At 38.0% G+C, this 27,827-nt stretch overlaps 1 protein-coding gene across 1 annotated transcript; it reads right to left on the reverse strand.

Moving 5' to 3' along the window:
* Nucleotides 1-27,354, reverse strand: LOC139723410 (legumain-like). Its single transcript, XM_071634655.1, has 12 exons — nt 26,995-27,354; nt 18,976-19,073; nt 17,824-17,905; nt 13,410-13,495; nt 12,748-12,823; nt 11,694-11,756; nt 10,766-10,951; nt 9,808-9,996; nt 7,660-7,776; nt 6,760-6,930; nt 3,622-3,689; nt 1-1,787 (listed from the first exon to the last, which is right to left on the reverse strand). Exons 1-12 carry the CDS (start codon nt 27,157-27,159, stop codon nt 1,757-1,759), a joined length of 1,332 nt encoding a protein of 443 aa, XP_071490756.1. The 5' UTR covers nt 27,160-27,354; the 3' UTR covers nt 1-1,756.
* Nucleotides 27,355-27,827: the final 473 nt, after the last annotated feature.

Raw genomic sequence — 27,827 nt, forward strand, 5'->3', positions numbered from 1 at the left:
TAGAGACTTTTTCTCGACAGAATTCAACATGCACAAATCTTATAACTTACAATCCCACTCCGTGTCAGTTTTTCTACCATTTCATCTCCATTGGATCACTGATACAGGACAGAAGATTTGAAATGTCAAGATGGCATACTTTCCTGATATGTATCCATTATGAAAAGCCTCCGATAGACCTTGATAGACCACTACCACAGTTCTGTGGGCAGAGACTGAAGTTTGCTGGTTCAATACACAAGCAACACTTTACATCAAGTTACAAAGAATTTTCTTGAATTGCAACAAGATATAGATTATCCACATACCGAGATGAAGGCGGAGCAATTCCAACGAAGTGACTCTCATGTGGACACTTTTTTAACTCTCTGAAACAATTTTAGTGATCTATTGCTTAGATTCATTTCAACATGATCTTCCCTGATACCACAACTCTATGCCGTGATCAAACAGCATGAACCGATTCGAACATGAGCATGGGCAGAGGTAGCAAATCTCTTGAGGTTATTAGGGATGTTAGTTTTCAGGCAAAAGCCTGAATTCAGGCCCTGGTAGTATCAAAGTTCAGGCCCTTTTGTGTACAACAAGGCTTCATTTCGATGTATTTTGGACCCTCTCTTTCATTATAAGTGGTATCCCTGGGTTATGGTTTGTTTGGGGATTTTGTTTTGTTTTGTTTTGTTTTTTGTTTTTGTTTTTGTTTTTGTGGTCCATATCCTCATTTTCATTATTATTTTCCCAGACTTCTGTGTTTTTTTACAATGTATAATTGAGAAATCACTGCATAAATGAAGAGAAGGCATCCAATAAAGTCAGTGTGTCACTATGTGACTATTAAGGACGGCAGCTGACATACTGTACTAAGAATACTTAGTAGTACAAAGACTTAGCTCGTCCAATCTATCAAGTAGATGTAAAACTACACTGATATTGTTAAACTCTACTTGCAAGGTGAAAAAGAATTCAGAGAAGTTGTCTTTATCTATACTGTACCTCCAAGATAAATTCATGAGAGGGATGTGTGACATTTACCCCTCAGAACACACAGCCCTATAAGACTGTTTAATGTATTTTCTTGAGAATCTTGTGACTATATGAAATCACAGCATGAACCTTCCACAAAAAGTATTAGTATACATGATTCACATTTGAGGTGTTATTGCTAAAGAAGTATCAAACTTAATGCATATTATGTCGTGGACATTCATCAGGAGCAGTAACTGCTCAAAATAACGACACAATTTTCTGGAGTAAATTCATAATTTGTGAATACACTAACAGACAGCATTACACCTATTTGTGCCTTTATAGGAAATATACCAAACATATCACTGCATTAGATATTTATCTAAAGTATTCATAAAGCATATAAACCTAAAAATTGCATATTTTGTTATGTACATGGCACTTTAGTCAAATCATCACAACACTTTGTGCAAACTCATACAATGAATCAATTCAACACACATGTATTAAAATGAGTACATGATCACTTATTCATTACCAGTCATACAAAACCAATATATGTCAAAATAATCATAGCTATAGAATTTGTGATATGCCAAAATGAAAAATGTACTACTCTATTGTGTGCAAAAATAATATGGAGCATCTACATCAAAATTTCAGGACTATCATATAAATCTGAAAGTAAGATTTCTGTTTGGACAAATCATTAAAAAAAACACACACACAAATGAAACATTGTCACTGTGCAGTTGTTTCTCCTGTCATCTAGTGGAATTCTGGAATACCTCTAGCAGACGTCATTGATGGCACTCAGGATCCTGGATGGAAATTACAAATGATGAAAAAAACATTAAAAAAACATCAAAATGTCAATTGGCATTACCCACAACAATATTCTGCATCCACAGTATATGAGTACACTGATTGCATTTCCCTGTTTCAGTCACGCCACTTAGAATTGATATAAGATAGTAACTACCCAATATCAATTCTGCTGACACAGAATCCCTCTGGAATCGAAGAATTTTCTAACCACACCCCCCCCCCCCCCAAAAAAAAAAAAAAAAAGGTGGGAGGTTCCACGTCCTGGAATGAGAATGAAGAAATCAAGTTCCATGGGTTTCTATCCTAGGTCCACTTTCTATGTAGTGATACACAGCAATCAACACTACCATGGCAACCTGTTGGCAATAGCCAATCAACTGTGAGCATTTTCATTAAGTAAATGGCACCCTCAATTGCAGGATATACACATATTTTTCTTGTTTGTTGTTACCAGGTATTTAGACCACATCACATTGAAAAAGTACATAGCTGCAAAATGTCACAAACATGTAACCTGCTACAACAAAAGGATCCGAAAGTCAAGGGAGGTAGATTTTCTGAAAATAACATGGCATCATTCCCGTACTCTTCCGCTTTAATTTCATATATAACACGATTCATAAATATACTCGGATGCAGAGATATTGATAATTTTATGAGAGCATGTCGAGTGGTCTAGGAAATCGGCGTTTCAAGGAAACCACCATCAAAGTGTTCTTTCAGATGCTATCATGATCAAGGGGAGGTAAGACAGTTTTCATCTCTTGACAATAGAAGGTATGCTCCTAGCAACCTCTGCGATGTTCATTCAAGCTTAGCGCCAGCGGTCTACGCATGAACAATCAGTAACCAGGATGCCATGCACTGACCAATAAGATCACTCCCTCATTGCTAGGGGTGGAGTTTATCTGTGGTGCTCAATCCATATCTTCAGACACATTTCTGTTCCGTTAAAAGTCAGAAAATCATGGCCCAGAAAATCGCTAATTTCTTGCCTTTCCTTTGATCATATTGTAGCTTCGAAATTTCTGCAGATGATAGACGAAATATTAGACTACAACATTATGCCAAAAACAGAACTTTGACAGTTTTGACCAATTCTGATAACCTGACTTCAAATTCAATTTTCTCGGCTCAGCCATCAATGACTTTCGGATCCTTTAGTCATGATGGGTCATATATAGTGATACGTTGAGGTTCTTTAAGAAGCACGCTGCCAGGCAAATTAACCAGGTTTGGTCACAAATGAAGGCTTTCTTTCTTTGGGGGAGAAAACAGACAAAGGTGATGGCTGTGGTTACAAACGGAAGATACAGTGAACAAGTTTCTATTATTGCAGTTGAGTGCTGTTAAAGTGCTGTTTCGCAGTGTGGAAATTTTTGCTCATTTCATGAGACATCAAACTAGCACAAAAATAAGAGTGGGCAAATATGTTAAGTTTGCTTGTTATATGTATAATATGCTATGACTTCAATTCCTCAGAACTAAAAACAGACGAAATTTATTCCACCCGACTGAGTGCAAAAAAATTACCAACGATACATATTTTCACCTTCACCAATATGTGGATATGTGCGTCTGTATACCCAATGTGTCTGTGTGTGTATGAGTGCATGCGTACACATGCACGTCTATGTATGTATGGAACTAAGCGTCTCTCACAAATACACTTTTCTTTTGCTGCTGACGCACCATCCCATTCTTGATAGGTCATTTGCAAAATTTAGACATTAAATCACATCTTCAATCAAGATGACAAAATCTTCCTATTCCGGCAGAAAATCCTAGTCTACTTTTGGTCATCCCATCCTTGGTCACCCCACTCACCTGTCCAGAGATGTTCCTTGGTCACACAGATTGGCAAAGACATAGACCAGACTCATGGCATAGTCATTCTGAAACAGTAAAGAGGGGGGAAAGAGACACCAGAACATTAACTCTTGTCATTACCACTGGCAACTATACACAGGGGGATCGGCCTTTGAAGGGTTAAAGGGGCTGTACAGTACTGGTTGAGGTGAGGATTCAGGTTTATAACATTTTTTGGTGAGATAATGAGAAACCTCTTATGAAATCTGAAAGAACATGCAATTTTTAAAAGGATTCAACGATTATTTGATAAAATTTGTTTTCAAATGGCTGAGATATCCAAAAATGTGTTAATAATAAAATGCGGCAGGCCACGACTTTTATTAGGATCTCTTTGTTTACCTTGTTTTTGGATATCTCAGTCATTTCATAACCAATTTTCATCAAATAAACTTTCAATTTCCCTTAGAATTGCATGCTCTTTGACATCTCATAGAGTGGTTTCTCAATATCTCGCAAAATGTTAAAAGCTAAATCCTCACCTCAACCAGTACTGTACAGTCCCTTTACGGGGAAATTCCCAAAAATACATACAAGAGTATACTGTGGATTCAGCAAATGCAGAAAGAACAGTGAAGCACTCACTAGAAAATTTGATGAATACTGTATCAGATAATTCATGCAAAAGTTATTCATTCCGTCAACTACGTGTAGTTTTGGTTAATTCCACATGCTGCCCTGTCTGGAAGGGAACTCTCCAAGAATTTGTGATGTCACAGTGGTCAAACGATAAACAATAAATATGAAGGGAATTTTATAAGGGGAAAAAAAAAATGTTTTGAAGACATCAAAAGAGCACTTGACCTAGCTCCTCCACAATGTGTATCTCAGAATCAAACATCTTGAGGGAATGTGCACATTTCTTTTGTAACCCACTGAAGACAAGTCCCAAGTATACTCAGTCGGGTGTCCATGGGAAATGCGTGTTACAGCAAAATCAGCCTGTCCTCAACTGGTTAAAACAAAGATTTGTGAGAGTAATCATATGTGATTTTTAATCTGTTCTACCATTATAACATCATAAATTGCTGTAACCTCCCATCTCCAGCAGGCTGCACATATAAATGTTAAAGAGACACTTCCCCTTCAATTAATCAGATGCCATGTCCATTAAACCAAAACTGTCCACGAATCTGACCCAGGCAAATATTCCTACATTTGTTTTGCAGTGTGAAGATTGACAGCAGCGAGTGGCTAGTTGTAACTTTCCATGTTCACTTTTTGATAGAATCTATCTCATTCCTGCACTGCAGTGAAAATGTCAGAGCAACTCAATTTTTTTGATAGGCTGAGATTGATAAATTGTGCCAGCAAGTCCAATATCAATGAAGTACAGAGAATATATATGTGACCGTGCATCACAAAATGAACAAAAAGTCGCACCCTTTGAATTCACGTAAGGACTTAAAAAAGGTGAAACGGGTCAACAAAGTCAATCTTGAGTTTTTCCTGTTTTCTGAATGAGCTATTCTTTTTCTACATTATTCTTTAAGTTTGGGGATATAGAATGTATGGGAAAGTGAGTTTTCAGCAGTTTTTCTACAACCCCTTTTTTTGTGGAGTAGTGAAATCAGGTGTGTCTTAATAGAGGCCCCTTTTCATTTCTTGAAAATCCTTTGCACACTCTTCACTTTCAACTCCAATAACTTTAGAGCGTGTAATGCTAATGCTTTGAAAATTGGCAATAATCATGGACAGAATGTGTTAATAAAGCATGGACAATTTCAGCCTAATCTAAAATTCCCTTCACTGTTTTTGCTCCGGTGGTCTACATCCCGTTTTTCGTCCCATTCATCGCACAGCTCGCACGCTTTGGTAAATATAAAGTGTTTGAATAGACCATGTACCTTAGAGCCTCTTTTCTTGGTTTCACACTTTCCAGAGTGTGTGCTTTCTATCAAATATTTAGATAGGTTAAGAGAGTCTATTTAATTTGAGTTATACATCATTTTAAAGTTTCGAATCTGCTCTCTCAGAATCTGCCCTTAACAAAAAACCCATATCTCCATCCGTGTTACTTTTTGTTGGTTTTGTGATGCACAGTCACATATAAATATTTATATTATATACATACATGTATATACACATATACAAACACTTGTGTTGCACATGTGAAATACTGGTTTCACCTGCAATGATTCTTAACAGACGAATCATTAATGATTGAAATGAGTAATAAAATAAATGACCATAAAGTACTATATCTATTCTGACAAAATAGTGGAAGTGACAGTGCGTTAATATGTCACATTATAGTTCATATGTCAGGCATAAATCAACGTCACAACGTTTGGAAGTTTAATTTTGACTGGTAAAATGCATGCTTTATAACATCTCCAAAAGGTCATTTTTCCAACAGCATATGTGATAAACTTACATCTAGACAGAAAAATAACAACTAACTTCCTTCCCTGTCATTATGTCCATATTTTACATCTTAATGTCCTTTTGCCCTGTTCTTATGTCCTGTTTCGGTTGAGTGGGGACCAACTTTATTTGATACTCAAGTATGAGTTGCTCATTATGTGGATCTAAGTCTAGCAACAGTGTTTTGCAATAATTCAGTGCAGTATAAACTCATTAAGTAAAGTACTTCTGATGTTTTAAAAAATATTACTTCCACATAACAACGCCCACATTTATAAAATACATGTCACTTACACAATCAGATTGAGTTTCATTACAAAAGGAAATGACAAATTCACATCTCCTTTAAATCTTCCTCAAATCTCCTGCCATGCTCTCTAGGTGTACCAAAAAATAAAAGTAATAATTTGATTCATAATCAAATAGTACTACATGATAATGAACAAAATATGACATATTATCTTGTGAGTCCTCATTCAGCACTTTGTCTCTATTTTTAAGACCACTACAAAACAAAAATGTCGCACAGGCAGGCTTCTTTCTCTAGAAATCCCCAATTTAATTGCAGCTAAACAAAACATGCAGGTTCCACAGAAGCCAGCTGGGCAAATTACAAACAACAGCAAAAATTTTCAGCTGTTGCTATGGTGACCACAACTATGTTAAGCTGCCAAAATCGTAAACGCCTTTCGCAAAATGGCACCCCACGGAATGGTCCATCGCACCCACCTGGCCAAGCCTGAAGCATCGCTGGGAGAAGAGGGTGACCGCACCCTCGTAGCACTCCGAGTTGACCACTTGCAGCCTGGCTGGACGGTGCAGCTGGCTTTCAGCCACCTTGGGGTCAGACGTCACAGACTGGACAATTGCTTTCACTGTCTGGATGATGTTGCGTTGGGTCTGATATGGAAGGAATACTTTCTACAATTAGTCACAACACCCAACTGGTCACTCATTGCAAGTAAACACAGAATTAAAAATAAAATATTTTATCAAAGAATGCACACAATTGTTATTGCATTAGGTATTGAAAACTGCATCTGTCTGAAAGTTCTTCTGACATCATTGTTCTTAACCCGTTTCATACTGAATTTTGGAATCCCCTTAGACTTAACACACAGGTCACCAGGTTCCCATAGGTAACGGGTTAAAACTCTAGAAAGTTTGCCGACTGGGTAAAGGTAGATGAACTTGGCTTGAATAACATCACATTCCAACTGTGATAGTGATAGATATTTACAAAACATGGTTGAACCTTTACCAGCTTTGACAACAATATGCAATACTATAAAAAATATGAAAGTGTGCTGTCTTCAATCCAAGCTACATGTACTCTTCCTCTTCTTCCAAATGCTTTCACAGATGTTTTTATGTTTTCATTTTTCTGAAGCGCCATGAGCTTCGAAATGTGACCTGTGCGCTATACAAATAGCCATTATTGTCATTATTATCACCATTATCATCATTATCATCATTAATATCATTATTGTCATTATTATTATTATCATTAACAACCCATTACTAACAGACACTGGGAGTGCAATGTTTCAAATATTGGGTGAACTATCGTTTCTCAGAGAGGATGGGTTAAGATGAGACAGAAGGAGTAAAAAGTCCGGGGAGGCTGACCTGGGTCAACCTGGCAATCTTCTCTAGGATGACGTCCCTGTCCAGTGGGTTGGTGGTCTTCATCAGGCGGCGATGCAGCATGGTCATTTCTACCTCCCTGGATGGGACGCGGTCAAGCTGGAAATACAAATGGACACAGACGGCCATGATTCACACCATTGACCTACAGACTGGTCAGTCACACGTGACCTCTTGGATTCAATCGTTGTCAAAATAACCCCTAATTCTTTAACCCTAAAAAGACTGGGCTATTTTGGTAGTTCGAAAGACTGGGGGGGGGGGGGGCTTAAAGGCCTAAAAGCCCTAAAGGGCCCCCCCTTAAGATCTCGGCCATGGATCGCGCGATCGCTGCGGAAATTTGCACAATGGTAGTGTGCGATGTAATCTACAAGATCGTATATTTAAATTTTCCAAAATAGTCTTCTTTTATTTTATTTTGATTAATTATGCTAATTTATGCGAGAAATCAGACCTTTTTTATCTAAATCAGTAAATAAAGCTCCAAAAGTGCTCATTTTTGGTCTAGATATTCTTTGTAGCATTCTTAGCAAATGCACTTGAAAAAATTCGGTATCAAAATTAATTTCTTATTTATTTTATTGTTTTATGAATTTCTTATGTATTTCTTTGTTTTTTCGACCTTTTGTTTTTGTTGTTTTTTTTCAGCAAAATTTGTGGCAGACCCTTTTTGAAGCATTATACTACTAAAACAAATTGATTTTAGCCATTGAGAATAAAAATAAGCATATTTATATGAACCATGTGATAAAACTCATTTTGTATTGACTTTGTACACAAAATCACATTTTTGAGCCATTTTCGGTCTCACGTGCATGTACAAAAAGTTATGTAACTTCAGAACCGTACCCCCGGGCATCACAAATTTGGTGTCAAAATGTGCGGGAAACTCGAAAGAAAAAAGTCATAGAGCATCGCGGCGAGAGCATTGCCTGTTGCTGAGTAATCGCGCGAAATGTCGAGGGGGGGCCTTTTAGGCCCCCCCAGTCTTTTTAGGGTTAAATTTACTCATGTCGAGGAATGAGGCTAACATTTGACAAAACCTTCAGCCCACAGTATTCCTCCTGAATATAGCAAGGTACTGCCACTACAAAAGCTGAAAAATTTCCCAACTATGAATTTTCTGGGGCCTATTGCAGAAAACTTTTAACCCAGAAAACTCAGGTTACTTTTAAAGAGAACTTTTTTCTACATTCAGTCAATGGCATAATCATTCTTACCTGAGTTTTCAGTTGTTACCAGAGTTTCTCAGGTTTAACCCATTGAAGACGAGTCCCCAATATTCTACGGCAGGTGTTTATGGGAAGTGCGTGTTAGAGAAAAATCAGCCCGTCTTCAACATGTTAAAAAAAAAAAAGCTTTGTGCAACAGACTCCTGATTTGGGCAATGTTGAATTCTCCTGACTCTAAGATTTCCATTGATACATCTTTATTTGTTCAACTACCTGTCATGAAAACAGTGAGAGTTGTTACGATGTTAAGATGCAGTCAGTCTGCAGAGGTTAAGATATTCAACGGGGCAGTTCAAATTGTCACAGTACTGACTATGTGTCAAAAAATATCCACTAAGTTACCAATTCTAAAACATTCAAAAACTTCGAAATTCAAGCAGGAGGTAGTTAGCATATCAAACTTTAAATTTTCAAACAAATATCAAATTTCCTCTTTTCTTTTTAAGCGAACTCAGCTTACTTCAGATTTCTTCTAAGATTTCTTAGCCCAAATGGGAGTGACTATGTCAAGACTACTGTAGTGATGATTCACATATTACTGCTGGCATTTGTACATATCATTTATGTGGAATTTCGTTAACCATAAAAGAGAAGAATAGCAGAAAAAAAAAAGAGCAAAAACATACCCATGGTAACTTCACTAAATCAAAAAAAAAAAAATATATTCAGGCAAAAAGTTTCAACATTTACAGTATACCGTAACAGTTATAATCTTGATTTTGCAGATCCCCATCCCCCCTCCCCCAAAACAAACCCCCAAAAAGTCAGGAATTATTGACATTTTTTAATGCTGACAGAGAGAGAAAAGTAAGAGAGACAAAGAAACCAAGAGAGCGGGAGAGAGAGAAAGAGAGGAAAACGATGAAAGGGGAGAGAGCGGCATTATTGTTACACTTACTTCACTTCGAGAGGTGATCTTTGGTTTCTCGAGTCGCCCCGAGACAAACTTCTTGCCGGATCCAGACTGGTACTGGTTGAGCATCTCGCTGCTCATGGTGAGGTTGCCGTACTCCTGGGGATGACTCTCTTCCGTCTCGCTCCTGACAATCTTAAACTGAGCCTTCAGACTCTCTTTGTTGAGGTCCTCCTAAGGAGCAGCAAAAATCAGTCAAAGAAAAGACGGATGGTTGCATTCAAGAGGCGACTTCAACATAGAAGCAAAGACTAGTAGTTGTACAGAAATTAATCATTCCTTTACTCAATACAGTTGATCTTTGCAGTCACAGATTCTGATACAGGCCCGAAACATTATGGATAAATGTCGAAGCACTCTGAGAGCGCAGACCTCTGCCAAGCAGCTCGTTTCCACCATTGATCTTGACCCTACCTACCAAAATATTGACAATCCTTCATAAATCCATAAAAATTCCCTTATCACTACCAAAATTTAATCACCTGTTCCTTATGTGATTCTCAACCTTCTCTGTATTACATAAGTATCATCCAAATCCGTTCAAAACTTTTTGAATCATCTGGACATACATTGTAGACAAACAAACAAATTAGCTAACAAACAAACATAGAAGGATGAAAACATAACCACCTTCCTTGGCAGAGGTAATTACACGCTATTATCTTCAGCTAGTACAGCACAATGTATGTGTAGGGTTGGCAAAATCCACAAGTCAAAATCAAGGATGTTGCAAAAAGCGAGTAGGGAGAAGTTTGTGTGTTACCATCCATCAAAGTGGGAGTGTAAGTTAGACAGAGAGACAAAATAACAGACAGACAGAGGGAGAGAAAGTGTGTTTGTTTGTCTGTTGGTGTTACATAGTGTATGGAGTGTGCATCTTTGATATAACAGAGAGACAGACATAAAGAGACACACAAACAGACAGACAATCGAGCAGACTCACAACATCAGAGTCTTCCATCCAGTGCACACTGTACTCATCCCCCAGGCAGTTGTCCATGGAGTTGTTGCAGTAGGTTCCCCACGAAGACTCATCCGGGTTGGCTGCCGTCGTGGCATAGATGCTGAGATTCTTGGGGAGCTTGTCAAACATGGAACCACTCTCGCAGGCTTCCAGGTAGAAAACGAGCTGAGACAAACAAGATGTGAGACAGATAGACAACTTCATACATCTTGTCTCGATATTAGAGGATACATTGAGCTTTGAATGTGGCGCAACTTATCCAACAATCCCCAGAAAGAGAAAACCTGGGACAAATATTGCAGACAAATTATACAGGCTCATAGTCCTGTTTTAATATGAATTAATTTGGCTATGAACTCGATTGATAAATCCTGTCTTAATGAAGGAGAGATCTGACAATGAATTGACATACTGTAAAAGTGAACATTTTTGCATGGTTCCTGCAACCAGAAACTAGCACGAAAATAAAAGTGTGTGACCATTTTTGCTTGCCATATGTTGCAGTAGTTGATGTCTTGATTCAGCGGAATTAAAAAAAAACCGAAACTCTTCTTACTGGGACGAATGAGTCGTGTAAAAAGATCCACTTTAACAACACATATCTTATTTTACATCAATGAATAGCAACTATGAACCTTTGAAATCTAAATTATTTCATTGTGTGAACATTTTTGCTCATTGGTATCAAGCTACATGGTTACTCCCTGTACATGAGGGGAAAAAAAAAGATTAGTCTCTGTGACAGAAATCTGTTCTGGTTGAAGAGAAAGTAATCATCCAGGCTTCATATATAAGAGCAATATCTTGGATAGTGTGGAGGCACATAATTCAAGCACTTTAAATGTGATTTCACAAAATCATCAACAACAATATGAATCAATGTAATTTTCCTTGTTAAACTACTCACCTTGCCAAATTTCTGTTGTCTGTGCATACGTTTCAGTGTCTTCATCAACTTCTTCTCATGCAGCTGTAAGGAGAAAATACTTTACATTAATTTCACTAAATGCAAAAACATCATCATCATCATCAGCTATGATTGAATACGTAAGTTTATGCACGAATTCAAGAAACTCCGGACCCCCCAAAAGTCAGTACAACAAATGTCACATGTACATCTAATGTCTAAAATGAATTATACTAACAAACATTTTTTTAGACTAAAACTCCTCTACTTTTGAACAATACAATGCAATGCTCTTGCTAGCCACAGATATGAATGATTTCACTTTCAGAGCTGATGCATAAAAATACTAGGTGCACTACTCAAGTTTTCCTGTCATGAGCTCTAAATCTTAATCTCACAATCTCTAAGCAGTCACAGCAATTTGTCCATAGGTACCACTGTTAACTTGTATACCTGCTCCCACACAAAGTCATTTTCATTCTCCGCACTACTGTCATGATGTATACAGTAGCTGCAATGGTAGTGTATCAAACCTGCTGAGTAGGATTCTTGGCACCCCAGAAGACTTCATGTGTTGAATGTATACACGATAAAATTGGTAATCAGGTTAATAGCTCTTTCCAAAATCATTTCGATTGACCAAGAGGTACTTGTGACTAACATCACACTTTACCAAAAGATAGGCTCTGCAAGCTACAGGCAAAATGCACACACAGGAACAAATGTGTGGGACGACATGGTGCCATCACGTCCTTCAGGCTTGCCTTCACCACAGCAGGAAATAGCAACAAAAATGTTATACATATACTTTTAAATAAGACTGTATTCCACAATATCTTATCAAAGAGTAATTTGAAATCATAATGTGATGAGGAATATTTTTCATGAGGCCAGGAAATCACATCCACCATGGAAGACCCTGGATTTTAAAAAAAAAAAAAAAAAAAAATCCCCCCCCAAAAAATAATAATAATAAATAGATAAAAATGGGAGAGTGTAAACAGGCTAGGAGCTTATTGAAGATATAGGAAGAAGAGAAATGAAAAATACATACCTCTCCAGCTGGGAAGGCGATGAGATCTGTGGCACCATGGTCAGCAAAATACACAAACATGTGATCATTGCTGTCACTGGAAACACAAGGAGGGAAACACAGAGAAATATTTCATCAAAGTACTTTTCAAAACAAGGGAACATATTTCTCATAATATACAAGTTTATCAAATTTGGAATTTTTAATTTGATCTTGTTGTTAAAGTACAGCTAAGATATTATTGATTTCAATTTCAATAGAAATAATTCATCAATCATGATTATTATTATTGTTATCACCGTTCTTATATAGCGCATAATACCTTTGGCAAGGTCTCTATGCACTTATCACTGCAAGTTTGTCTAATGAAGTACTGGTTGCACAAAACACATGATTCTTGTGGTGAAAGTGATGTAAGCATGCCACCTAATGATTTGCTACATCACCACAGTTCACAAACAAAAAATGACAAACACAATGTAATTCTATTGCTTAACTTGTAATATTAGTTTCTTGATCAACTGTTTGTTTTTCTTCCTCATACCAGACTTGAAACAGTTGTAAGTTGTCATAGGAAACACATAGATATACAAAACAAAATACTCCTATCAAACAGAACAAACAAAAACAAAGTAAAGAGGGAAAAAAATTATTCCTGTGGAGAAATAGCATGACAAGTTTACCTTTTGAGGACTTTGCCACTACAGTTCATACAAGAAACTGGCTGGTCCCCTTGAAGCAAGGCTAAGAAGTTCTCGGGAGTGACATCCTTTGGATAGGAATAAAAATATGACACACAAACCACAGAAATAAGGTTGGTTACACAGGTTTTAACTAAAACCATTACATATCAACATGACAATCAATATACACAAACAAAAACAAAAAGAGACAGAATTTGAAGCTAGGTGATATACATGTAGCAACTTCAAAACCATACTGCAGATGTATAACTTTAAAAACAATTATCAATATCCATAAAGAGGAGCTATAGAATAATCAAGGAACAAAATATGAATAGAGAACAGTCATTTGACAGTTACTTACCAGAATCATCATATTTTGATGACACTGAATATGGATCAGAAAGTTTAGTTGTTGCTTTGTTGGCAAAACTAATTGATAGCTCCTTGCAGTAGTGCCAAAAGGAAAGTCAAATAAATGGGTCTAATTCATTCCATCATGCTTTCAAAAGACACTCAGTGCCTGGTTGATACTGTAACTGATTACCAACTACTGGTTGTAACATGGAGTGGATACAGCTAGCTAGCCACATGTGTGTGACTGGACTGTATCCACACATGGAGGATCGACAGGCTGGATATCGCTATACAGAGCTGCATCAATCTACACCACAAACCACCTTGCCAAGTGAAGAAAGCAACTTCATTTTTCATACCTTCTTGACAACTTTATTTCCTACAATATATTTTTCACTCCATTATCACCATCTTGGTTTTTAAGGTACATGTAAGATGGATTTGAAATGGTTAGCAAAGTTGTGACTGATTAGGGGACTTGCGACTGACTAGAATCAATTGCAACACTATTTTTAATGCAACCTTGATTCAGTCATATCAAGTCTTCAGCCATAGCTAGTTAGCTGTATATATACAACACCAAAACATGGACATGCGATTGTATGCATTTATAATCAAAGTGGCTGCATATTTGATAACCAGGCCACATGCATTCAGTAGTGCTTGTAACTGAAATGCTGTGGATGAGCTGAAGGGCCATTGGACCAGTGAGCTAGCATATTAAAGTTAAATCCCAACAATCTAAATTTTTCATGTGGCATCATTTTGTGGAAAGGTGTGCAGACTGCCATCGTCATTGGTGCCTTTGCTCCAGCCACCAACAACACACTTCACTTCAGCTTTTTCTTCAGATACATCCTCATATTAAAAAAAGATAAATAAATAATGCCTCTGGTACCCTTAGGGCGGAGGCATAAAAATTCCTTGCACTGCAAAGTACACAGTTTAAAGCAAGACAATCGCAGCACTTTCCCTGTGCTAAATAACAAGTCACCTGAGAAGTCATGTGACTGGTCCCTACTTTGTTTGTTTGTTTGTTTTTGTTTTTTTGGGTTTTTTTCGGGGGGGGGGGGGGGGACAGACTTCCTGATAAATGAGCTATTTTAGGCAATTTCAAAGAAGTCTGAGAAGTACTCAGATCTTCTTAATACAAACTATAAGCGAGTTCCAGCAATACTGACACAGTAATACAATATAGAATTAATAAGGCTCACCCTTTAAATCATCAAGCTAAACTTTAAGTTTGGGAACATCAGGTAAACAAAACTAAAGTTTCTTGACACAATGAATGCAAGGGTAAGAAGAATGGACTATTGCGCATGAAATAAACAGAACCACAATAGGGTCCTTGAAAAGTCCAAAATGCTTTAATATAGACATGGCTATTATCTGAAGTACAATGACAATGACAATGTAATCAATGCAGGGAATCACTCATGTGCATGTCCTTTGGTTGAGCTGTTTGTGGGTATGCCAATACAAAGAGAAACGAGTCATGTGCGTCCGACGTTCAAGAGGGTCCCAAATGTTATCAACAAACAAAACAATCCCAAGCGAATACCAATACGTCCCTTTTCTTCATAATGTCTTGAAAACTAATTGAGCTTCCAACATCACATTACAGTCAGGTTGGTACTGGTATTTGTCATGTGATGTGATCTCATACACAAACAGCTTCTATCAATGTATCACAAGGAAATAAGATAGGAAGCCCTTCTACACAAAGACGGCACTACGGTAAGTATAGCTACACTACGAAATGAAACTAAAAATACATTGCCTGCAGACTGCCATTACAGGGAAATTAAACCCCGTGTAGATTGAGTGAATGCAGCAATATCAGTAGAGCACATCAGTGAAATTTGAGGACAATTTCACAATCTGTTAAAAAGTACAGATGTTTTGAAATTTTGGTGCTGCCTCCTCTGGATGAGACTACAACAGTTTATGACATCACTACAAGACAATGATATAAACAATATATTAACAGCAATACACATAATCTAAATTTTTTACAAAACCTACACATTCCTATGACCTGTCACTGACATTATGGCCTTAAGGGTGATATTATTCCCCTGCTTCTGAAAGAGGGAAGTCAATTGATCTAAAAGTATGCAGGAAAAAGTAACTTTTGGGAATTCAATATATCGCTGTTCTACCATGACATCACAAACTGCTGTAGTCTTTTAATCTGATGATGGTGGGATGGAAACTTTAAAAATTCACAACTTTAGAATGGATTGTCCCTTTTTTCTTCAATGTGTTCTACTAATATTGCTGCATTCACTCACTCCACATATTTGGGAAAACTTCCCTTTCAACCTGTACACTTCCGCTTTGGTACCTGCAGTGCTATCAATCACTTCATGCTTACACGACAGAATGATTTACAGTGTATATCATTCCAAATATGGGAAAACACTTGCATACAACATTTTCACATGTGCCATGATTCTGTTTTAATTTGATGTCATAAAATCCACTTGACAAGTGGTTCAAATACATCTTGCAATCTATGATGCAAAAATAGCCATATTTTTCTCTCATAACTAGGATTATGAAAAGCTTGTACTTGAGCAAGTAATTCCATGTGTGAAAACCTGTATGTTTATATTGTGCCCTGTATGTTTATATTGTAAAGAAAAGCTAGATCTGTACTTGGCAAAAAAAAATAATAAAATATGAGCCCCAGATAAAGTTACAGAGGTTACATTATAAGTGTAAATGAGGTGGCTTTGACCAGGGGGTAAAAATTTGACATCTGTAGGCCTATACAATGTAAATGTTTAAAGGATAAGTCCACCTTCATATACATGTGGATTGAGTGAATGCAGCAACATTAGGACACATCAGTGAAAGTTTGGGGAAAATCGGACAATCCGTTCAAAAGTTATGAATTTTTGATATATCTGTGCAGTCACTGCTGGATGAGAAGACTACTACAGTGTATGATGTCACATGCATACAACGATATAAGGAAGATAGAAAGAGGATTTCACAAAACTTTACTTTTTGAATAAAGTGCACATTTCTTCCACTTGTTACTGACATATGTTAAGGGTAATATTATTCCCCCTGCCTTCTGAAAGAGAGAAGTCAAGTATTCTTTTGTTATGCGAGAAAAGTGAAAATATGTTGAATTTTCTTTATTCTTTCTTTATATCGTTGTACACATGTGACATCACAAGGTATAGTAGTCTTCTCATCCAGCCATGACTGAGCAGAAACTTCATAAATTCATAATTCTTTTGAACGGATTGTCCAATTTTCCTAAAATCTCACTGATGTGTTCTACTATTGTTACTGCATTCACTCAACCCACATGTCTATGAAGGTGAACTTGTCCTTTAGATGTCTAGAGGGTCTAAATTAAGGGCCTGGTTAAGAAGTTGTACAATTTTGTGAAAAACCGTAAGTATTCAGTTCTTGTGACAAATCCCATAATGGAATTTCGAATTTACCTACTGGCCAGAATTCACAGAAGCCTGTGATTTATGTGTATTTTCAGGATGCAATTGTACAATATGTATACTAAACAAAGCTCTAATGATGTACGTAGGCACACAAGGGAACTTGCTCTAAAATTATTTCAGGTTCATAACACATTTTGATGATTTGACATTAACCACCATAAAACATTTTTCCTGCATCCTTCAGCATTGAAACTTCAAAACTGATTTCTTACTCACAGTGTGCATTTCTTTGTTCCTATGGAAAATGATGAAAATTTAATTGGAGCAAAACATGATACGATCTCAAAGTTTTGAGACCTAAGGAGTGAAAAAAAAAATGAAGAAAGCAATGTTTGACACCTTATGTGGCTTCCATGGTAGCCATTCACTGTAGGCCCATTCACACACAAGAGTTATACTATTGGCATCTGGATCACGATCCAAAAAATAAATGTTATTCACCTGGTACTACACACAAGAATCATCGGTTTTCGCATCATGTTGCAAGAATCATTTTTATTCTAAACTGTTATGTTGAAGGGGTGGGGGGGGGGGGTCTGCCTGAAATTACCTCACTAAGTTTTCTCCCAGTCAATATTTACCTCTGTGGTGTAATCCTTGGGCACCCCAGAGTAAACATTGGGACCATCTGGCTTGTTGATGATAACACCTGGCTTTGGATTTCTATAGATTTTAAAAGGAAACAGAGATGATACAAAAATACATTAGAGATGCAACCAAAAAAACTAGAAAAGCACTCTTGAGAGTGCAGACCTCCACCAAGCAGCTACTTTTCACGGATGATCTTGCTTTTCTCAAAGAGATTTTTCTCCTCTCTACCACCGTGGAAAAGTTCCTTGGGCTCACATTTCCACCCATAGGTATACATGCTGAAAAATCACCCGATTTCCCAATACGAAGCCTTTGTTACGTCATAAACTCTCAGCTGCGCTGTGCGCCTCGCCTTAGCAGAAACCAGAGCACGCACTTTAGTGCACGTTTGAAAAGTAAAAAATGCGCAGCTTGAACTCCCAAGTTCATTGACCCTACCTGTCAAACTATTGAAAATCCTTCATAAATTCCCCCCAAATTCTTGGATCACTACCAAAATTTAATAATTTGTTACTTGTGTCATTCTCAACCTTTCTTGTAAGTGTCATCCAAATCCGTTAGCTGCTTTTTGAGTTATTTTGCACACCGACAAACATACAAACAAACAAACCAATGGTAACAAAAACATAACCTCCTCCCTTGGTGGAGGTAAAAATAATTCGTTCATTTCTGAAATTAGCAAATTTTACAAAATATTGGCTCTCATAACATAAATGCATTGCATTACATGGTGTATATCATCTCCCGGTGGAAGATGATAAAATGCGAAAACATTTCTATCTCATTCCATTAGTGTGTTTCTCAATCATGGATTCAATCACTCACAAAACTGTCTTCCAATTCCCAATCAGCCGTATTCCTGAATTATATGTGAGATATTCAGTCTTTATCACCTCACTTTGATTAAGTTTCCAGTGTCACATATCACCCACTCAGCATCTAGACGAATTTAATTTGCATGCTTTGACACTAATATTCCATCGATTCTGTGGCATTGATGCTTCAAAATGTACCCTTTCTTTTTAGATGTCATTTGGATGAATGATTAAAATAAACTGACATGTGAGAGGAGGTTATAAGTGAAGTGTCACATTAGTGTGGTATCTTGTCAAATCGGAGTACACTGGCCCCCCTTGACTCACTCTTCATTGTAGGCGATGTCGTCATACATCATGACAATGATCTGTTCATCTGGGATTCCATGCTGGTGGAGCACTTGGTAGGCGTGGCATATATCAGCCTGGTATAGAAACAGACAAAAAGGAGCATCACAGAATTAGAGCTTGATATCTTCACATTTCACCATTACAGATATTCACTACGCCTTTGTGCTATAGGAAAACAAAAAACAAAACAAACCAAAAAATTTTTTGAGAAACTCACGTCCATGCAACAAAATTCTATTAAGCCAATAAAGACTAGTCCTGAATATACTCAGGCATGTGTCTATGGGAAATGTGTGTTATAGCAAAATCAGCCTGCTCTAGATGGGTTAAGGAGTATCAGAAGACTGCCACTGAGAGAAGAGAAATATTGAATACGTGTTAATTTCCTTCAGTGTGGCATATTCTCATATGACATAGCTTCCAAAAATAATATCACGCTCCAGAAGATATAAGTTGTGATCACATACTGAACAGGATGGTGCATGCACATCCATCGTGTGTCTATTCCAATTCCTCTTTCAGGAGCCACTTCCTCGATAGAATCCCCTCACCTTGAAATATGAGAGTGCTGCTCTTATACAGTGTCCACATTCAAAAAGTTATCTTATGAAGTCAATTTAATGTTAGTTTATTACCTACAACACGTAGCAACTACTAGATATTAATGGTCACTATTAACTGTCTTAACCCTAAAAAGACTGGGCTATTTTGGTAGCTCGAAAGACTGGGGGGGGGGGGGGGGGGGGGGCCTAAAGGGCCCCCCCTTAAGATCTCGGCCGCAGATCACGCGATCACCGCGGAAATTTGCACAATGGTAGTGTGCGATGTAATCTACAAGAATGTAGAATTTTCCAAAATAGTCTTCTTTTATTTTATTTTGATTAATTATGCTAATTTATGCGAGAAATCAGACTCTTTGATCTCAATCAGTAAATAAAGCTCCAAAAGTGCTCATTTTTGGTCTAATTATTCTTTGTGGCATTCTTGGCAAATGCACTCGAAAAAAAAATTCAGTATCAAAATTAATTTCTTATTCATTTCATTGTTTTATGAATTTCTTATGTATTTCTTTGTTTTTTCGACCTTTTGTTTTTGTTTTTTTAACAAAATTTGTGGCAGACACTTTTTGAAGCATAATACTCCTAAAACAAATTAATTTTAGCCATTGAGAGTAAAAATAAGCATATTTATATGAACCATGTGAAAAAACTCAATTTGCATTGACTTTGTACATAAAATCACATTTTTGAGCCATTTTCGGCCTCACGTGCATGTACAAAAAGTTATGTAACTTCAGAACCGTACCCCCGGGCGTCACAAATTTGGTGTCAAAATGTGCGCGAAACTCGAAAGAAAAAAGTCATAGAGCATTGCGTGTTGCAGAGTAATCGCGCGAAATGTCGAGGGGGGGCCTTTTAGCCCCCCCCCCCCCCCCCCCCCCCTCAGTCTTTTTAGGGTTAAAAGTACTGGTTGTAAAATACTACATACCAGTACAAAAAACTTAGACAACTTTCTACAATTAATTAATATACGGGAATTTAAATCAACTCACTCACAGGGAATATGGGCAAATACAGAGCATATATTATATTGTTCCAAAAAGACACACCTCCTTATACAAATAAAGATCACAAAATACTGATAGAAGAGGCCATTGTCTTCCCGACCAAATTTCTAAGAAGTTTGTGCAAACACCGTACTAGTGCCCTAGCTTTAAATGGAATTGGTGGTGCACAATCTCAGGCCATAAAACTTTATACGGGAGAGGCAGATTCCTTCGATAGAATAGCACATCCATCCCTACCTATTGTAAGTTTTTCACTCACGAGACTGTAGTTCCTATCATCAATTATTATGTAATGTGTTGGCAATAAAACTCATTCACCATTTGAAGACACTTGCTTCTCTCCGATAAAAACATAAACAGGTTGAAAAGTAAATGAAGAGAGAGCGAGAAAATAAAACAAACAAAGGGGGAGGGATGTTGAATTCTAAGGCAGCGGACAAATTCACTTTCTTACTATCCCAGTACATGTGATATTGTTTCCGCACAGTTTCAAATGCAATTACATTCCTTCACAGCACCTTTACAAAGCAAATATGTACACTAGCTCTGCCATAGTATACTTTTATCACAAGACAGAGATAAGCTCTTTTATGGATTGCTTGTTTTGTGATAAGCGGCAATAATCACAAGGATAATGTCCCGCCAGAACACAGTCCACACAATGCTTAAAATTTCTTTTATTGTCATTAATGTGAGTGCATATCATCACAAATTGCTTAATCATGGCTAAAATATGATAACAAGGGCAAGGCTGAGCGCAATAGGGATGAGTCAGAAGAAGGGTAAGAGTATCACACAAATATTCCCCCCCCCCTTGATTTAAAAAAAAAAAGAATGCTTAGTGTCACATACAAGACAATCGGAGTTCTTTGGTCTCTTTATAAAGAGATAACTGGTGCAAAATTTTTTAAGGATAGAGATGGCTGACTCTGTATAATCACTTATAACATGCCTAAAATGTTGAGGTTTTTTTCTCCTGAAATCCTGACTAAATTATGTAACGTATTACTGTACACAGCATCTAGAAACTTATAATGTATCATAACAATGATATATGATAAAGATTCACATCCATCAATAAGGCTTCGATATACAAAAAACCATCAATAATATGATCTCATTTGTACCAGGGCCGTAGACCTGTTATTGTCACTGGCCTTATATCACTGTAGGCCTACATATTTGTAGTCCTTGGTTTCGAGAGAAATTTGGGGGTAAGAACTTACTCTAGTTCTCATTTGACAAGCGCTCCTAGGCTTTTCAATAAAGATTATCTTTTTTTTTAATCAATAACATATTTCAAATCAATATTTCATATTTGGCCATATAGGCCTAAAGACATTGCGTATATCACACTTGAAACCATCAGAAAATGTATTGCCCAATGATAAGGCAGAAATTACATTTAAACTATGTGTGTGGGAGATTTTTTTCATAAACACCTGGTCATTTTGACCATGTGCGATAGTCATAAAGTAGTGCTAACAAAATTGTGACAGTTTCTGAGAAGGTATTGAACAAAATTTCGACGCTCACCAACTGAAAATTTCCAGTGGAAATAATGAAAAATAAGTTCCTATACATATTTGTAATGACATTTTTTCAGCACAGCAAATCTTCTAAGCATATCTTTTTTATATTTTCATATCAACTTTGCCTATTTACCAAATGATGGACACACTAAAAGTGCATTAATTGCACCACTCCAATGAACACACAGCCAGTTTAACACAGACTAAAAGATTTCATTGTCCTTCATCTTTATAAAAAGAGAGGAAGTGAAAGACTTGTGAACTCATAACTGAACTCAAAGAGTCGAACCCAATTCCGCTGCACCTTTGCAGAACCTTGTAGTCCACGACATTGATGAGTACACTGGAAATCTATCCAATACTTGCTAGCTGGACACACTTTCACCTATGATATCACACACCTGAAGACTACACATCGACTAAAACAAGCCAGCTATGAGTGAAACTCTTAAGGACGTTCCTCAGTTGAGTTTGTGCGCATCCTAGCTGCGCAGGTGTCAGTGACGTAACAAAGAGCGTAGAAGCGCACTGAGCTGAGCAGCTGCTAGTAGATCGAGCTAGAGTGTGGTATGTGTACGTACGGATACCCGACAGCTCCCCACCGCAGCCACGCCGGGCAGCGTTTTTTTTTAAGACAGCACAGATTGGGGCATGGCGCGTGTTAAACCTATGGGAAAAACGTTGGGTTAGGGTTTTTGGTTATGGTTATGGTTATGGTTAGGGTTAGGGTTGGGGTTAGGGTTAGGGTTAGGGTTAGGGTTAGGGTTAGGGTTAGGGTTTGATGGTTAGGGTTAGGATTAGGATTAGGGTTAGGTTTAGGGATAGAGTCCCTGATAGATTTTTAGTTTCCCCAATCTGTGCCGTCTAAAAAAAACACGCCGCCGGGCAGCCGCGCTGGGCGGCCTCGCTCGGCTCGCGTGCCGACTGTACGCGTTACAATCTGTACATACCACGCAAAGTTCAGCGGTCCGAGCCGCATATATGGTCATTGTACCACAACACTGATTTACGGAATCGCGAAGCTTGGAAGTGGAACAGAGCTGTTTCCATTTTCAATCCATAGATCTGTTTTGTGACATGAAGTTCATTATCCGGTCATCAACATGGTAAAGTCGAGTGCTAAGGTACCAAGGGCCTATAGGCCCTAGTCGGGGTCTAAGGCTCACTAGTCTATTGGACTGTGTTAAAACAACAACAACAACAACAACAACAACAATAATAATAATAACAACAACAACAACAAAACAAGCATATGACACACATTTCATCTTTAGGTCTAGCAGCTAAAACAATCCGAGTGTCTCTGTTAAAATCTAAATTAGATCTAAACTTGTCATTACTAGTAATACAAAATATTGTTTGTTTGTTTGTTTGTTTTTTGGTTACAAAATACAAGGTCACGAAAATGTTATCAAACAAGACTATTCATCACTTTCACCATTCATATATTATTTTTTTTATTACCAAATCTGGTGTAACAAAAGGAGAATCATTTTTTTTTTCCGGGGGTGGGGGGGGGGGGGGGGAGGGGGAGGTACTTCTCCATAGCTTACAACACGCACTTTACCAACCACTGCAACAACCAACACATGCAATCTACAATCAATGTCATTGTATTGAGATTTGTTTTTCATTTGGAGGACCGTCAGACTAATGCCAAAACTCCCATTTCCTTATATTCATTCTTCTTCCTCCATTATCACTTTTTGTACATGGTTACAGCAAGTGGGTAAAACAAACAAACAAGCGTGCATATCAATAATATGGAGTTTTCCACACTTGCATCCACATAATATCATTATGGCTGTGGAAGGGAAATGATAACAAAAACGCACATGGACCTTTCTTTCTGAATATTTTTCACCTTATCACTGCAATTGTGACATGTTTTTTTGTTTGTTTGTGTGTGTGTGTTTTTTTTTAAAGAAAATGGGGTTTCGAGTGAACCGCATGAGATTCATGCATCCTAGCAGGGTATATCCCTGCATTGGTTCCTGACCAGATTTGGGGGTCTCAGTTACGATGATTTCCGTCGCAAGGAGGCTCTGCAAGCACTAAAACGAGCACATGAACCCCCCATTTTTACAATTCTTCTGCATTAAGTAACCCTTCTTCTACAATTTGATAAAGTTTCGTGAAAATGACATGGGTTTTGAATGAACAGCTAGCATCAGTTTTATGAACCCACTTGTCAGGGTATCCCTGCATAGGTTCTTGACCAGATTTTGGGGACTTACGATGATATATGTCGCATGGGGGCGCTGCTAGCACAAAAACGAGCACATGAACCCCAACTTTCAATTATTTTTCTGGAATTAGTAAGCCTTCGTCTACAATTTGGTCAAGTTTGGTGAAATTGACATGGGTTTTGAATGAACAGCATAAGCCTAATGAACTCATCTTGTCAGGGCATCACTGCATAGGTTCCTGACCAGATTTTGGGGACTTACGATGATATATGTCGCATGAGGGCGCTGCTAGCACAAAAACTAGCATATGAACCCCCACTTTTAATTATTTTTCTGGAATAAGTAAGTCTTCTTCTGCAATTTGGTGAAGTTTCGTGAAATTGACATGGGTTTTGAATGTACAGCATGAGATTTATGAACCCACCCTGTCAGGGCGACCCTTATGTTCCCTGGCCAGATTTGGGGGTCTTACGTTGGTGTATGTCGCATGGGGGCGCTGCTAGCACAAAAACGAGCACATGAACCCCCACTTTTCATGGTTTTTCTGGAATAATTAGGCCTTTTTCTACAATTTGGTGCAGTTTCGTGAAAATGACATGGGTTTTGAATGTATAGCATGAGATTTATGAACTCACCCTGCCAGGGCGTCCATGCGTAGGTTCCTGACCAGATTTTGGGGTCGTACTATAGTATATGTCGCATGGGGGCGCTGCTAGCACAAAAATGAGCACATGAACCCCCACTTTTGATTGTTTTTCTGGTATTAGTGAGCCTTTTTCTACAATTTGGTCAATTTTCATGAATTTGACATGGGTTTTGAATGTACAGCATAAGTTTTATGACCCCACCCTGTCAGGGCATCCCTGCATAGGTTCCTGACCAGATTTTGGGGACTTACGATGATTAATGTCGCATAGGGGCGCTGTTAGCACAAAAACGAGCACATGAACCCCCACTTTTGATTGTTTTTCTGGAATAAGTAAGCCTCTGTCTACAATTTGGTAAAGTTTCGTGAAATTGACATGGGTTTTGAATGTACAGCATAAGTTTTATGAACGTTGTCCTTTTGCTCACCCCTAACAGAAAACGTCGATGAGAAGGATTTGAGAGATTTCGGTGTTTTCTGCCGCGTGAGGGCGCTGCTTGCTGAAGAATGAGAGTGTAAACCCTAACTTTAAAACCTTTTCCTCGTTTTGGGTACCCTTTTCTGCAATTCTGGCAAATTTGGAGAAAATAACATGGATTTTGAAAGAATTATGGGGATTTACGTTTGTCATTGCATATTTTGTTGCCGATCATGGTCTTGATCATGTAACGCTATCATTTTGGTACAGGACGGCAGATTAGTCATATTCTTCAAAGTCCCGTAGAAGAAAAACAAGCACATGAACCTATGGTTTTATTTACATATTTGGGCTTCGGATGGGTCAAAGTTACGGTATGGAAAGTTTCAAGAAAATGACATGGATTTCACTTTAACTGAGGAACGTCCTTAAATGATTCTTTTTTTTTTCTTCTTCTTCTTTTTTTTTTCTTAAATGCCTAATGATGGTTAGTTACTTGCTGACCCTTGACATAAATGTGTCAAGCAAGGGTTAGAGCAGCCACTGGGCACTAATATGGCACTATACTTCCTCTGGAAGGCTGTTCAAGAGGAGTGTCCTAGTCCTAGCTAGTGTAGCAGAAGTCCTAGGATTATTTGGGCGTTATAATGTAATTACCTATACCCTATCCATGTAAATTTATATCTCCAATTCTACTGAACAAAACTGCACCAAATCACAATATATACTTAATAGCTTATTTCCAATTACCAACATGTTTCAGATTTAGATCGATGATATTTGGGTATTTGTTCACGGTGAGCTTCTTATATTATCTAACGTTGGGACATGAATGGTCATCCGCCATCACCTGACCATTACTACATGTCCCAACGTCATATTATAAGATTAAGAAGCCCACCGTGAAGAGACAAATATCTCATATCATCAGCATCGGTCGAATTTCAGATTGTGCTGACAGTGTTCATGTTGTGATCACTCGTGAAGAGCGAGTTAACAAGCGACGACATGAAAGCCGACGTTGATATCAACATTTGAAGACAACCGATCTTGAACATATTCATGTGAGTGATTGGAAATTAAAGTTAACTACAAACTAACGTTACATGTAACGTTACATCTAAACGTTGGTCGTTTTCTATTATAGATCTATTTTTTGTATTCTGCATCCTGTGATTTTGGCAGAATGTGGATTTCCAGAATTCGAGCTATCTGCCAAATCTGTAAGGATGCAAAACTCATTTATAAAAGCACCATTTGTTGTGGCATAAGTAAGTGAATTCATGAAATCATTAACTGCATACACGAATTAAACTACAGTTTGAAAATTATGCAGAAGAGTGAAAACGAATCCGTCTATCAAAAAGTTTAAGACCCACCCTGATTTTTTTTTTTTTTTTTTTTTTTTTTTTGGGAGGGGGGGGGGGGAGGCCGGAGGGGCAATTCAGGCAGGGGTTGGGTTTATCTAACAGTTTAGAGTCTGGTGTTAGAGAGCCCTGATAGCCCTGATTTTTAAATTTTATTTTTGGCAAGGCTAAAAAATAATAATAATAATTAAAAAAAAAAATGATACATTGACTGGAAGTAGCTACCCAGTAATGGAGGAATGGATATCTAATTCTTGTTATGTACAATGTAGTTACCTGATGTCGGTAATTATACCAGCCGTTCGAACCTGCGACAAGCAGGGCCCAGTGCTTCACGTCGGAGTCGGGGCTCTGCTGGGGAAACAAATGGTTGGGAAAGGCAAGAGCCGTGCCTGCTAGAAACAGGCAGAGAATGTGAACACTAGCTATAAATCTTGTCATGATGTCCCGTTTCTCTTTGGGTTCCCCTGCGCGGTGAGTGATCTGTTAATGATGAGGATGTTGTCTTGCGTGTTGCAGTTCAACGCAACGACATGAATGTGAATGAAAAAAGAGAAGGTGAATAAACACACCCAAGCCAGCTCCAGGCAGGGCAGACAACAATAGCTTCACTTGCACCGTTTGCTCCGCTCTCTGACCTCACTCGATATCGAGCTCTCTCTCTCTTCTCCAACGTACAGCGTAGCGCAGCGTGTCCTCGCCAGCATAGCAGCCCACACTCCGTCTTGTCGACAAGAGAAGTTGTCTCACTGCTCTGCGTCACGTGATTGGCGGACTTCTCAGGTGACTGAGGTCTTGCGCAGTTAGCCAATGGGAGTAGATGCTTGACTGTAACTGGAGAGCAAGTCACGAGGCTTTCAACCTCCCATGGATGATGTCATTTTACCGCAAATAGCGATGATGAGCGAAGACAGACGAATCGAATACAAGTATACGTTAAATATTAATGATAGAATATTCCTCCCTCCATACAGCATACAAATATACTTTGCCTCGAGGGTTTCTGGGTAAAACTATGGCAGAGGGAAGTGAGATGAGGTGAGTTGAGTTGAGTTGATTACACCCTGTCAACCTCTTCCAGAACGCGTGTATGAGAATATACGGACCGT

Source organism: Diadema antillarum, unplaced genomic scaffold (genome assembly GCF_040938485.1).
Source record: "Diadema antillarum isolate AM-2024a unplaced genomic scaffold, OU_Dant_1.0 scf00000188, whole genome shotgun sequence".
NCBI lineage: Eukaryota > Metazoa > Echinodermata > Echinoidea > Diadematoida > Diadematidae > Diadema > Diadema antillarum.

Coding starts and splice junctions, on each gene's coding strand:
- LOC139723410 (XM_071634655.1), bottom strand. CDS start 27,159: ATGACAAGATTTATAGCTAGTGTTCACATTCTCTGCCTGTTTCTAGCA. Junction 7,777..9,807: donor AGATCACCTCTCGAAGTGAA/GTAAGTGTAACA, acceptor TTGTATTTCCAG/CTTGACCGCGTCCCATCCAG. Junction 3,690..6,759: donor GATGCTTCAGGCTTGGCCAG/GTGGGTGCGATG, acceptor TTACTGTTTCAG/AATGACTATGCCATGAGTCT.